We start from the raw sequence: 14607 nt of genomic DNA, 5'->3' as shown, positions 1-14607 counted from the left end.
TTAAAATTGTAATTAAATGGATTATACGAAACAATGTCTCATGCACAGGATGGTAATGTATACGCATATACATATGTACATAGAAATGGTAAAATATTTAATTTATATGTAATATGTGGTAAAAAAAATGGTTAAAAAATATCAGCATGCAGATGTTGTCCGATTGTAACGATATACAGGCTCGAAGGTCGGAATTTGAAAATTCCAATTTCATATTCAGAAACGATCGGATATTTAAAGCAAAGGATATGCAATGAACTATGGGATGGAAAAGATGAAAACTGGAAGCCAGAGAAAATAAGGCTTTGGCTTCGAGGATTTTATTTGGAGGATAACCGTATGACTTCCGATTACAAATTAAATTCGAAAGATCGAATAATGTTGGTTCTAGACGATCGTTATTATAACAGATATTGAAAAGGAGGTAAACGTTTTATCGTTTCTTTGGTTCCCAAGAAATATTCCCACGATCCCTGATCACATTGGACGTTAATGAAACGTTTAATTTTAAAAGTGTGTAATGAACTGCGCCAAGTTTTAGCACGGTTACCGAAGAACTTCGAAATTCAACGACTATTCCCTTTTTTTCCTTCGTTCCTCAACTGTTCGTTAAGCGTAAGATTTTTAAAAGTTCGAACAGTTCACGCGACAAGTTTGAGACTTAAAAAAAAAATTCAAACATCCTGATAATCTTGTGAAATCGACTGATAAATTAAATAGGAAAGAATGAAGTACAGTACGAAATTTATTTCTACGTTGTCGTAAACTACAATTTTATGAATTGCTCATAGACAACTAAATATGGCACGTTTCTTATTGTTTAGTAAAACTTGATTGAAAACACATTGATGCAATTCACTGAACTAAACATAATACGTATTTAACATTGCTTACGTACAACGTTGAACACAAAAATAAATAACTATATATCAAGATCGGCAATGACTATATTAATTATTAAAGATTATTATCATATTTTCGATTAACTCGTCGATAAATAAAGTATAATTTAACCAATAAGGATATTTTTTCTATATTAAAATTAACCTCAGGAACATGTATATAAAATATTAAGTATTCAACGTAGAGAACCTGTGATTATCAGATTTTCTAAATTTCATCCCTTATGTTTCAAATTTGCTTCGAAAATATGCTTATATCAATCAACTTCACTTCTATAGATCCCGCAATTAATATTTTCATTTCATTTAAAAGATACCGCGATATTCTACAATATTTCATGCGAGTTCTAATAGAACGTGTTCTATATTGTAAACAGGGGTTATATTAGAAATATTAGTACACTTAAATCAAAGTTTTTATCTAGGCACGTTTCAAAAATTCAGTTAAAATTCAGTTAATTCGATTATAAGAGTTTTTCACTAAAATCGTAACAGAAATGTAAAAGTGTGAATTCGAGTTCATAATATTTCTTAGGTATTTTTACCATCATGCTCCCGGATCTCTACGTTATAAGTGACATCAATGATCTTTGGTCGACCATAAAGGCCATTTTACAAAAAATAGTTAAACTAATTATAATCTATTTCGCTACTCCAGCTGACTGGCGAATCAACCACAGAATTAACACTTACCTTTCGTTCCACGGAATAGTGCTCCGTTTTCTGTAACGCTATTTAAAAACATAAAAAAAAAAAATTATCATAAATACCCGCTAGTTGCAGCACTATTATTTTGCTGACTACTTTTCTGCCTATAAACTTATAAAAAAATATAAAAAAAACATAATTTTTTAAATCAAAATCGATGCTTGGGTTCTGAATACGTTGTGTTACAAAGAATAAAAAGTATAGAAATCAGTTTCCGTGTGCAAGTAATTCGAAGTATTAAGAGAAAACATTGGAAACTTCAAGATAAAGTATTGTTTGCCCTGCGAAGGCTGGCATCCATTACATTCGTCGAAACAAACTACGTATCATATTACGTACAACAGTCTTCACGCGAATTCGAACGCAAAAGATGGCTCGATTTGCTTTTTATTCATAGAAAATATTATCGTTTGGTACTCACCGCAATTCTGGAATGTGGCTATTGATTGGTACACTTTCGTACATGCAGCGACAATCGCGTTTTGTCTTGTTGGCAATACCTCTCCGTCATATTCGAACAGGACGTTGTTTTCTTTAAAAACACCTATCTAAGGAAAAGAAGAAAACAAAAATCAGTAAAAACAGAAATTGAGAAAATAGAGTATCGAGTAACCAAAAGTGAATACGAGCGTATATAATCTTTCGACGCCTTACTTTGCACATAAAACTCGTTCCAGATGCTGAACGTAAGCAGTGGAAAGAGCAAGTAGCGTTAAACTTTTCTCTAATGAAGTTTTGCAAAGCAGTCATGTGCATTGAGGCTATATCGATTATGTCGTTGGCGTTCATGTCCACAGAACACTTAAGATTGCACTTTTTCGTTGGTGCGTGTTTAGCGTGGCTTTGCTCTTGTCTATGTAGATTCGATTTCGCTACAGCTTCGTTGATACATCGTTGTCTTTCCAAGATCTTTGTCGCTCCGATTGGCTTCGCCCAACGGATCTCCCAACCCTCGCACTCCGCCACGCCATTACGTCCTATTCATTTCATCGTTACATTAGTTTTTGAATAAAACATATGAAAAATTATTCAAAAGGAAATCCAAGCAATATATACAAAATGGTCAAACTTTACTTGTCATAATATTCATTGCAGTTTGTGCTGCTTGACGATTTTCGTAATGTATAAACGCAAAGTGATTTATTTTCTTTAATTTTAGGATTGGAATTTGCGTAGTACTCTGGAAGATATCTCGAACTTTTTGCTGGGACATTTCCAAAGATAAATTTCGTACGAACAGAGCGGTCACCTAAGAACGGCATGCGTTAAAAATTGTATTCAATACGTAATTAAAGCAAACAACATATTATATCTATAGTACATATTCAAGATTTTTCCAATAACATACACTACTATACATTAATACTGTTTCTGTAAGAATATTTATCGAATGATGTGAAACTTACACTTTTCATGATATCCTCGTCAATTGGATCGCCAGGTTCAGGATCAGCCCAATCAACCGCAATTTCATGGTCCCATAGCATAACCCTTCCAGGTATCAATTTGCGTCTTGCCATTGCAGCGGCTCTATGATCCTTAAACTCGACGAAGATGAAACCGCGGTTCAACGTCTTATCTTGCGCAGATGGGTACAAATAAATGTCGGTAATGCCGTCGAGGATCTTCTTCAGCTCTTGCATAAACTCCTCTTTGCTCTTATTCTTGGGAACGCCGCCGAAAAACAGCCGGCAATTATCGACCGATTTAACGACACCGATCCGATGACCAGGTCTTATTTCAAAACCGTCAAGCATCACGCACGCGCGTTTCGCGTAATTCGAATTTTCGAACAAGGCGAACGCATATCCGCGGGTGGATCCGGAAAAATCAAGCATCAAACGTAATTCCATCAAACGACCGACCTTTTCGAGCATTGGCATCAATTCATCCTCGTAACAATTACGCGGCAGACGACCAAGGAATATTTCGGCACCTTTTACGCGTTGTTTTTCTCCACGGACGATCTCTGGAGCAGTTAAACGTCGTTGTCCATTCTCTTGCACCAATTCATAATTCGTTTTCTGCAGCATCTCCAACAATCTGATTGTCAGCTGGTATTCTCCCATAGTGGTGTCATTCGACTTGGCTCGCAGTTTCTTTGTTGCATTCATTACGGGTCACTTCCGAAGTTTGACTATAAAGTAAACGATGAACGAACTGTCGTGGACCAACTGACCCTTCTAGACTTTTATCTTTATCCCCTTCTTGCTTCCTCCTACCCCCACGAACAGCCAGAATTCGCAGTAATGTGCGTTAACTATATTTCTCAAATGGACCAATCGGAGTGATCGAGTGTCATAGTCAATATAGCTATCGTATAAGTACGACAAAGGAAAAAAAGATAGGGAATATACTTCATCTGGACTATACTTCATAGATACTATACACACTTCATTCGGGCTGTATTTCGGCGTCATTGTGTGTATACTTTGTCAGAACTAGATATCATCTTACTTATAAAACGCTACAAACTCTGAAACAAACAACAAGCAGGTATGTATTACATCGTTAGCCTTTCGTTTATTTATTTCTTATGATTGTTACACACAAATGATTTATTCCTTTGCTACAAATGATATGTACACGTATGCGATTGATATCAAAGAACTGAAATTGAAATATCGAAAAGAGTTGACAATACTGTGATCAAGTTAGATTTATCCAATTATTATTGATCGTGCGTTGCACATAATTTTTAATTGTCTTTTATTAATATAATTGTATACTGAAAATGAATATCATCCACTTATAGGACTCCTATAACCTGAAATATCGACTGTGCAAAAAAGCCACAGGTTCGTTATGCCCTCTATAATTCAAACGAAGAATTTAAGAATTGCGTTCAATCCCAAAGCTGATAAAGTCGTATGAAGATTTGTGTGAGTAAGTTTCATGGATCAATTTTACGTTCAGTAATTATTAGTTCTTAACAATGCTGCAATTTTCACAACGTATTTCAACGTTATTCCTTTTACATAAAGTATGATTGATTAATTACTTATATTTTAGGTAGTTCAACGATTTATTTTTAAAAATGTATTGTTTTAAGACAAAAGGTTCTTTTTAAAATCTATGCTGCATCTATAACAATAGAAATGGCATTAAAATATTAAAAAGACATGCATGCATTGTAGAACATATAAAATCTAGCTTTTTTGCATTATCGCCATTTCAACCTCTTGTATTATAATCCACAAATCAATAATACTACTGAATTTACCTGTAAATTGTCTGATATTATTGATTTGTACATTATCGCTCAAAAGATTTTAGTTAATAGTTCATAATAGATCAACCCCATTCTCTGTTTGCACTACTTATTAATTAACAATATTGACTGTTGTCACCCATTTTCTAGACACAGTAGAGCGGTAATTTAATCAAAACATATCGCAGAACAATAATTTGCTTAATCTTCTTAAAAATATATAATTACATATAACTATCGTATAGATCCAAGTTTAGTTTACTTAAAGTATAAATATAAAATAGAATCACTAAAGTAATTCGCCTATGAACTTTAATTCCAGAAGGTAATAAAAAATTTCTTTCAATAGTACTCAGGAAGTACTGTTAATGTGTTTGAAATTATGCAACAAATTTATTATCAAATGAATAAATGCAACGAACGCTATACAGAAGTAATGGTTGTCATTTACAGAAGGTCAAGATAAGCGTGATTGAAATTTTTAATAATTAACATTTACGTATTGTGCACCATCTGTTGGAACTGTTTGCATTTTTTGTACATATAACGTTTATTTGTTAATCTATCGATTGTAAGGTCTGTTATAAATCATTGTAATGACGTGTATCTGTACTAAGATTACCAAGCTATTTTGGGAAACGGTACATCACTCTTGCACTCTCAGCATTCATTCATGTCCACGCATAACATTGAAGACGATTGAAAATATTATAATTATTTAAATTGAAAGCACATATAAGGAGAAAGAAGAATTTATCAATTCTTACAGCGCATTAATTAATATATGTGCATTCAACCCCTCGCGTTTTCGTCGATTTTCTACGGCGAATCTTAGTAACATTATTTCTTTGCTATTACACATTAGGTACCTACACGTCCTTCGTTCGCGCACGAAGGATGGCTTATCAGTGCCGCTTTCAGTGAGAAAATAAACTTGCGTACATGGCACTAAGCAACATCGTAGAACACGGATCTCTCTATTAATCTTAAACATACAAAAATAAATTATAATAATAATCATGGATCTCTGAACTTATACACGTACAATGAATACTATATTATATGTATACGTATATATATAATATATATAGATATATAAATATATTTTAAAGTACAGTATCCCTTACAGTTACTCCTGATTCAGAGTACAATTAAAATGCTCTTTTTTTAGTAATACATGCCAGAACATCTAGGAGAATTACCTCTCATGCATACTCTGAATAATTTTAAAAGTATTCTTTTATACATAAACAATGCCCGCAATTAAATTTTCATAATAGTTTGCAAATAGTTATACAATTATAAAACGTGTATACGGTGTTTGTCAATTGAAATACAGTAAAGTGATAACGTCATCTTTTCCTGTTTGTACCATTGTCAAATTTTTCTCGAACAACAACCGGGAACAACAAATTTGTGTAACGTATTTCCGCACATATCATTCTTTTACAATGGAACACATTAATCATTTAGCGCTCGCTTAAAATAAGTATAACTAATACGTTACTTTAAGAAATATATATGTTACACCAGCAACGTGTGGTTCTCCTAGACATTCTTGTTTCACTAATCCCACCATTGCAACTGCTGGTGTACGCTTTGGCTGCAGCAAATTATCTGTACAAATAAAATTTTCCAATTTTTAACGTTACATTCACATCAATTCACATTTCTTACATACCTATATAGCTTAAGAAGTTCGGTAAATTAGAGGCTTGTAAAGGCACAGGACGAGACGACTAGGAATAATGTTACAAGACTTAACGCGTGTTGAGATGCACTATCTGACGGTGCTTTAACTGAAAACACAATAAATATTCATAAGAATTACGCTCATTTACAAACAGAAGTTACTACACAAGATATTGCGATATTTACCATTCTCCGCCTGTTGATCTTCATATTCTGCAAAGCAATCGGAAAAAAAATTTCAGTGAATACCAGCAATCTTATTCCGCAACGAATAAATTATAATTATTCATATCTTCGTCTTCTTACCTCCTACAAACGTATGGGGTGCAGATGGTAGCGACCACCCAAAATCATTTCTAGCCAGAAGAATCGCTTCGTACGATCCAGGCTGAAGTCCTTCGATCACGTGTTCGACGGTGAATTGATTTCCTTTACCGTTCGTCACTGTTGGCTTCAAATCGGTCCAGTTTTCGTCTCCTTTACGACGATACCGTAGCTGTAAAAATTTAGTCGACACCATTGCACATTATATATATTAAAAGCATTAATAAATAAGCAGGCACGATAGAAAAAATATTTAATTGTAAGTTACCATGTATTCAGTAATTGGTGAATAACTTTCCAGTTGCCATTTTAGAATCAGTCCAGTCTTTGTCATCTCACCACCAGAAATGATCGCTTGAGAAGGAAGACCTACAAAACAAATTAAAAAGTGTATACTCTCTCTCTCTCTCTTTAAATTCTCATATTTTTATTCAATTTCTTCTATGTGAAAAATGAAGGATGTTACCAGTAAGGGAAATAGTTTTCTCCGCTTTTCCTAATCTGTTTATTGCAACGCATGTGTAGTTGCCTAAGTGTCCCTTTTCGGTGTGCAAAATCTCTAGGATATGTCGAGTTTTGTTCCCTTTGATCTCTATGCTGCCTTTTTTCGGCGTTACTTCCTTTTGGCCCTTGAACCATGCCACTTTAGCATGCGGATGAGCGTGCACTATACACGTTAACCGCGATTCAATTCCGAGCCCGGTGTACACCAATTTTTCCTTGGTTTCTATTTCAGGAGGATCTACGAAAATAAATAGATTTTTTTTATTTGATCGTCACCGTAACTATGTTTAAGAATAGAATTAGTAGGTTATCGTAGCGATGCAACGATATCCTGGAGTTCTTACAATTGATAATGACGTTGATCTCCTCCACAAGTGGTTTATCCTCACCGGTCTCGATCAAACATTGGTAACGGCCCCCATCGCGTCTCTTAACGTTCGCAATAGTTATGTAGTTGCCAGAAGCATTATGGACTGGTGTATTCTACGTTGAACGAAACAGAACGGTAAGACTGTAAGTTAATTCAGGCAAATATTTATAATAAAGATCCTATCTTACCTCATGGTACCATTTTACCGACCGCGTTGGTTGTATCCTAGTCTCGCAACCAAGGTTAAGGTCTTCACCAGCTTTAAGTTCCACAGTTTTTCCGGGGCTGACGTGAATCGGGGGTTCCCTAGGCGAGGGTGTCGGGGGTGGTGATGGTACCTTCGAGCCTTCAGCGTCGACTAGTACCCTGTGTCTAATTGTGACTGGTGGAGTAATTAGAATACTGCACTCGTAATTATCAGAACTGTCTTTCGGGTTGGCATTACGGATTTCCAATGTATTATTAGGAAGTCGGCTAATGTTGCTGCTGTTCGTCTCTCTATTCGAGTCGTAATATAGCAACTCGTCGTTTTTCCTCCACGTTACTGCATATTGATCTGAAAATATATAAAAAAGCTTCGTAAAATTTGTGGAATAATTAAACAAATGTTATCATAAATTATACTGTTACATTACGAATATGCACAGACCTGCATCTTTCAGAGTGCAAGGCAACCAAATGGTGCTTCCGGTCCTCACGTGAAAATTTTCAGGCTTAGACAGAATTTGAGGCGTTAGATTCGGGTCCTGGTACTCTTCGACTTCGTCTTCATTGTAATCGGATGGATCGTCGTCGTTGTATTGTAAATCCTCGTTGCTCTTAGCCGGTTTACACCAAACTGGAAGTAAAGAGAATCACGCTGTGTATTTAATTACACCAATTCAATGGTCACGTTCTATTACATCGATGGTGCACCCTTTTCATTAAAAAAACCCCTTGGATCTCTGCCCTTTTGTTCGTTGATCGTGACTTTCGCGCGCCTTGTTAGTACCCGAGAGACTAAGTAACTAGGAAAGTGAGTAGAATTTCTATCCCGCACCGCGAAGCACGAATGCAAAACACGTGATTTCACGTTTGCGATCGATCGCGGTTACAACAGGACCTTTAATGTAAATGTCATTTACAATTCACCCAGTAAAATCCATTTGCTTCGCCGTTTCGGTGGTCGACGCGAATAGGGTATATAAATTTGAATTTTTTAAAGATACGATACAACAAAGTTAACTCCTCGTACGTAGAGATAAATTATGATCACGATGGAATTTAAAAATTCCATTTATAAAGGCAGATGAAACTAACTACTGAAACAGCGCTCTCGTTTAATTTTAATGTCCCTACCACAGAAAATGTGGTTAGCGAGTTCCTACGTATAACTTCGAAAGTATCGAAATAATAATAAATCTAACGATATCACCGCGGAACATTAATTATCCGGGATTTGTAAATTTCGTACAGTCGCTCGCTTGGAGTTAAAACAGCAAGCGATAGAAATAATCTAGGCATCGATAATGACCCACTAGTACTGCTAGTTTAAACAACTTCCATCCGCTCAGATTGATCTATTGTTGTGAAACGAGCGGCCAACAGCTGTTACCAATTCCTTCGGAAAGGATACGGATTATTATTATTCGATGATTTATTTCTCAGGGCGGCCTCGAGCAGCATTCGGAAAGAAGGACGCGGTACGGTTGAAATTAGATTTCTAGTGCACGGTGTACGCTTAATTTCAGGACAGAGTATGTAAGCACACCGTTTTCTAATAATACTCGGCCCCCATACCCGTCGTTCTTTCCCAACAATGCCCTTTCCATCGTCCTCGCGTATAACTTGTGCCTTGGCTGGCCATCGTTACCGGGCACGGTTAAACACGAATAATAAGGAACGCCGATGAAACGGTAGAACGAACGAAATAAGAGGTCCACACCCTCGCCGCTGGCTTCGTGTCTACACCCAGTTTACCCCGTTTTCAGCCACGTACAGTCTATGCTCCTCCGGTTCGATTTTTAACCAGACGCACCAACCACACCCTTATTAGAGAAAAAATGGCCGCTTTGCCAAAGGTATATACGGTGGATATAATTCCGCTGTGTTGTTCGGACGCAAACGTCCCTTTCATTTCGCTATTGGACGCTCGAGAGACAGGTAACAGGGAAGGAGAGTTGCCCCACTTCCGGTCCCCATTCCTGGTTAAGCTCCGCGATCACGAGAGCACGTGTTGTCGGCGCTCGAGATCTCGCGTATCCTTTATTACAGGCTTCGTGGATTTATGCTTGGCTCGAGAACAGTTAGTTATAGAACAAGTTTGTAAAGCTTCGAGATGTAGGGCGTCGCGAAACACCACTCTGATAAGAGTTGATTACATTTGCGACTGAATTCTTTCAAAGGCTCCTCTAAACCCTTTGCTTTATCGATCGAACTCGATGGCTTTAGTTAACGAAGGCCGTTAAAATATAGCTCCTGATGGAACGCATCAAGGTTGAAATGCACAATTTATTTATATAGATGATTGTGTAACGAAACGATTGTATTGTTCGCAGGAAAAAGTTCAAGTAGATCAAGATTGATCCATGAATCTAGGTTAATGGCTGACTACCGCGCGGCAGTTCTGTTTCTACTTAGCCTGCAACCCCTAGCTGCACGACACCGCATCGGCTTCCCTTGGCAACAGGCTACGAGAGACGCCACGGTGTCCCATTGCGCAATTTACCCTCTCACCATGGATGCTCGCCGTCCTTCTCCCGTTTTCGACGACCTCCGTCATCGAATCGAAGCCGAAGCTTTTCTCAAGGTATAAAAGTCAAATACGAACAGCTACTAAAGCGAACATACGCGATCCAGTTTCGTTGAGCAACATCGTTCATGCAACGAAATTCAACATTGCTAACCATGCTAATTATGTTGCTTCGGAAAAATGAAGGGTATATACGTTTGCCTTCGGTGACATCAAGAGTTTACCAATAATCATTCCATCTTCGAGTCTTTGGTGGAGAATTCGGAAAAGGTTATTCGATCGAATTTTAACGTTCACCCACGTTGCAACTAAATGTCGCTACCTCGTGAAAGCAATAACTTTAAATCTTCCTGGGCGCGATTTACGGCTGTCCTTCGCGATAATATTGAATTCTAAATCTTCCGTCTTCCTCGAATTTCACCGCGACAGGGACAAAGGACATCTCGACGGCTCGATCTGTGCATCCGGCATCCAAGGTGAAAGAGACTGCAATACGCAATGCATCATAAACCAGGCATTCGAGTAAACGCAATAAAGCCGCGTACACGCGAGAGAGGACGGCAGTAGGTACAGTGCCGCGCAGCTTCATCCGGGGAGGTCTTGCGAAATAAAAAAAATATCCCGCCGTATATACCTTCCCCACCTTCTATGTACCTCGTTCGCCGCCACCTCCGCCGTTTCACCTCGTTCCTTCTATTAGGATTCGAACGGCGGCACGTAACGAACACGAAAGAATAACGGACGTGCCTGAAAACCGTAAAACCGTTTTGCATTTGCCGCACGCGTAATAAACGATGATGCCATCCCCGACGACATGTCCAAAAAAAGGACCAACCTTATGCCTGCGATTCATTCTAACAGTACAAGTCATCCTGTCTCCGCGTTGTCCTTACGTGACCACGTTTTCTTACGTGTCCACCACGGCGTTCTGCGGTTGTTCGCTAGCTCTAGGCCAACCCCCACACACAGATTAAAAGGATAGAGATTGTAAATTCGCGAGAGGCAAGAGCTATGCTGACCATTCGCAACGGTACCTGCCAAATGCCGGGTAGGTTCCGAAAGTTTGAATTTTTCGAGGGGTGATTCATCCTTTGAAACATTGATTAGTTTTATTTCACGTCTATTAGATATAGTTTAGACAATGGACAGTCTTTTCGTGTTCCTGCAAGTCATTCAATCTCGATTTGTGAATAGGAATGATACGATCTAGAAACGGCTCGTTGAAACGGACGAACATCATTAGAAATATAACGAGCTTTCTTTTGTAGACGAGGAGATGCATTGACGGGAATCGAGCGATCGAGATTTATCGATGCAACCGGCACTCCTAGCACCTTGTAACAGCACGGTGTACAAGCGTAGAACAGTCGTAATTGCATTACTGTTACTCGTACATCATTTTCTTTGTTCGAGTCGTTTTCGCCTGCTTTTAATCGTAACTGGCTACCAGTTTCCACTTTTATTTACTATTACGTGCACGTGTTGTACGTGGGGTGTTTTAAGGCAGCACGTAGGGAGAAGGGTACTGTGTAATTGCAAAAACAGCTCCGTTACGTTTGTTCAGATGCGAACCGTTCGATCGCGGTTTCTCTTGCTTCCACGAAAAAGAGGATCATGCACCCATACGAGGAACATGACACGTTGGTCTAATTTAAAAGTATGACCAGTCGTGTGGTAATCATTGTGAAATACCCGAAATGCCAAAGCGTGGTAGTTCTACGTACTCCGTCGATATCGTATTCCTTTCGCGAGCCGGTTATTCCCGGCATAAATTTAGGCATGATTAATAATAATGTAAAATACGATCGGGCGGTAAACCACAATGAAATCATCGTTATATTTCAATCGAACACTCAGACATATTTGAATTCCTATATATACAGCATGAGTCACTACTCGTGCGACAAATTTCTACAGCTGATACTACATCTTAAAAGCAACAAAAAAGTTCATATAAACCTAGGTCCAATTTGCAAAAGTGGCAGAGAAAATTGGAATTTTTGTTTTTTTCAGAGAAACAGGAATCTCACCCGTATTATTGATTGTATCTCCCAAACCGTTAGTCCTTCCAAGCCCTTCCAAGAAAATGACAAGCAATATTGAAAAGAGTAATATTAAAAAAATACTTGATACACACTTTTCTTTAGAACAACTCTTAAAACTGGTAACATATTTCCTATAAGTTGCACTGAGATGTTTTACTTGAAGTCATGTTTCATACATTCTATAAAAATGTGAAAGGTTAAAATACCAGGAGACGGTACTTTGCAGATGATATGAAATGTCTTGCTGAGAAACACAAGGGCGTCGTGTAATGATTTCAAGTTCTTCCCTTATCGATCCTATCTTCCACCCTCGGGGAACCATGTCTGTTTGTCTGTCAAATCTTCTCTTCCCAGCGTTGCCCCCATGGGGTAAGGAACTCGCCAGGCTCAACTTGCGTAATATAGTTATCGTTCCCCGGCGTTTTCGTAAGGCAAACACGATCATTCTACCCAATTATCATAATGCTCCATAACCTGCGAACATTCTAGTCGGGTTCCACGAAAATTGTCCGTTCACCTGACTCCGCAACGCAACACCTGACTTGTCATGCTTCACGTTTGAATCAGCCATGTGCATAATTATCAGGGGGCAGGAATCAGGAAATCGAACCAAGTCGTTAATTTGCTAATCTATCGCGTGACTATCGTGCTTTATGGTTGATTAAACAGAGGAGGAAGCGACTGGATAGAATCTCGTGAGGACATCAGCGAACGCGACGCAGTCGAAGAACAATCGAAAAGGTTCGCGATATTTAAAATTCAGAATTTATCCTTCGAAGGCTGAGGTTGCCGGCATTCGATGGATCACGAATGTTGAATGGGGTGACGTCACCTCTTGCATTCCCTCACGCCTTAATGGTTATTATTGCTAAGAGGCACGCACTCTTATTCCGAGAGAGAACCTTCTTGTTTCACGTATGCCGTGGTGAACACGTGTGGGTCCGTAAACATCGGCCCGTTCGTTCGTGGGTGCGTGTAAAATACCACGAAAAGAGGTGGGAGGTCGCCGATGTTTGCGTGCGTACGTGCACCGGGGAATGTGCAACGCGATATGCAATGTGCGTGTGGTGTTGGAACGTGGATAATAAAATGGGGAGTGCCATTGGCCGAATTGTCCCGTGTTTGTACAGCGTTGGTGTTAAACGCGGCGGCGAACCATCCTAAAAAGTCTCTTCGGCGTGCAATCGAATCGCGAGGTCAGCGATATCGTTCGTCTCGCGTTTGCGAAACAGTAAATGTCGAGGACAATGTTTCCGATCAAGTGGAATTTTACCGAAGGAACGCATCGCCGTCGTCTTTCGCCGCGCCATATACGGGGGATCGCGAAAATCTTCTCCTACGAGTTTAGCTACGGTGGAATCGAATGAAACAACGGTAATCCGAACAGAAAGCGGTTCGACGAGTTCGCGATCGATTAACGAGCACGGGTAAAAGAACCAAGACGTTTCAAGGTATCCTCGGAAGGGATGGGCTCTTGATTAACCGGCGGGCATCATGCTAGCGTTACTTAACGAAACGTAATTGTCCCCGTCGCAACTTTCGCGAACGCGCGTATCCAGAACGATCCTACGATCGATGGCAAGAATATATTTATAGGAAGCAATTAATACGATTCCGCCTAATAATAATGTCGAAAGTCAGGGAGAATTCTAATTCATCCGAACCGATGACTAATGGTCTAGTTCTCACGGCGTCGTGTTTCAGGCATTGCGACAATGCGTCCCTCTCCCTAGTCCCTCAACCTTAATGAATTGCGTCAGGCCTTTTCGAAGGAAATAGAAGAAGCAGCCGCCGTCCTCCTCGTCTCGATCGTCAACGCGAGTCTAAAGGAACCAATTGCGCAACCACGGTCCGAGAGAGCCACCCTGTCGCGGACAGGCGACGATTCGAAATAATCCGTAGATTGCAGCCGGTTCTCACCACGCGAAAATAACCGTGCGCGGCTGCAAGGGATATAACGCTTCGTACGCGGTGAAATAGCAAAAGGGACGGGACATTGCGGCTGGCTAGCTGCCAAACGGGAAGATAACATAGGATCACAGATGCTCACGCTCGCTCTCTGCTTGTTCGTGATCTAAGAACCGGCCCAGAGCGGCCGTGTGTACGTCGGCGAACGGAGC

The 14607-nt window shown here is 39.2% G+C and overlaps 2 protein-coding genes across 2 annotated transcripts in view; both read right to left on the bottom strand.

Annotated features, from left to right (window-relative positions):
• Positions 1–1395: 1395 nt before the first annotated feature.
• On the bottom strand, positions 1396–3724 carry LOC143429172 (APOBEC1 complementation factor). Its single transcript, XM_076904652.1, has 5 exons — positions 3017–3724; positions 2685–2859; positions 2265–2587; positions 2032–2158; positions 1396–1633 (listed from the first exon to the last, which is right to left on the bottom strand). The coding sequence occupies exons 1-5, from the start codon at positions 3722–3724 to the stop codon at positions 1533–1535; spliced, it is 1434 nt and encodes a 477-aa protein (XP_076760767.1). The 3' UTR covers positions 1396–1532.
• Positions 3725–5003: 1279 nt separating this feature from the next.
• Positions 5004–14607, bottom strand: part of LOC143428714 (neurotrimin) — a 47392-nt gene continuing 37788 nt past the window's right edge. Inside the window, exons 3-11 of the mRNA XM_076903762.1 lie at positions 8361–8549; positions 7900–8267; positions 7686–7824; positions 7304–7579; positions 7106–7206; positions 6820–7009; positions 6700–6726; positions 6503–6620; positions 5004–6438 (exon numbers count right to left, since the gene is read on the bottom strand). Coding sequence (XP_076759877.1) covers positions 6529–6620; positions 6700–6726; positions 6820–7009; positions 7106–7206; positions 7304–7579; positions 7686–7824; positions 7900–8267; positions 8361–8549 — 1382 coding nt within the window. The 3' untranslated portion in view covers positions 5004–6438; positions 6503–6528. The remainder of the gene's footprint in view (positions 6439–6502; positions 6621–6699; positions 6727–6819; positions 7010–7105; positions 7207–7303; positions 7580–7685; positions 7825–7899; positions 8268–8360; positions 8550–14607) is intronic.

This window comes from Xylocopa sonorina, chromosome 11, assembly GCF_050948175.1.
Source record: "Xylocopa sonorina isolate GNS202 chromosome 11, iyXylSono1_principal, whole genome shotgun sequence".
Classification (NCBI taxonomy): Eukaryota; Metazoa; Arthropoda; class Insecta; order Hymenoptera; family Apidae; genus Xylocopa; species Xylocopa sonorina.
The sequence above is the reverse complement of the archived record's forward strand: the minus strand, read 5'-3'. Positions and strand labels throughout refer to the sequence as shown.

Excerpts from the sequence above, each read along its gene's own strand:
- LOC143429172 (XM_076904652.1), bottom strand. The coding sequence starts at position 3,724 with ATGAATGCAACAAAGAAACTGCGAGCCAAGTCGAATGACACCACTATG. Across the intron at positions 2,860-3,016 it reads ACGAGGATATCATGAAAAGT|GTGACCGCTCTGTTCGTACG; the intron begins GTAAGTTTCACA and ends TGCCGTTCTTAG. Across the intron at positions 2,159-2,264 it reads GAACGAGTTTTATGTGCAAA|ATAGGTGTTTTTAAAGAAAA; the intron begins GTAAGGCGTCGA and ends TCTTTTCCTTAG.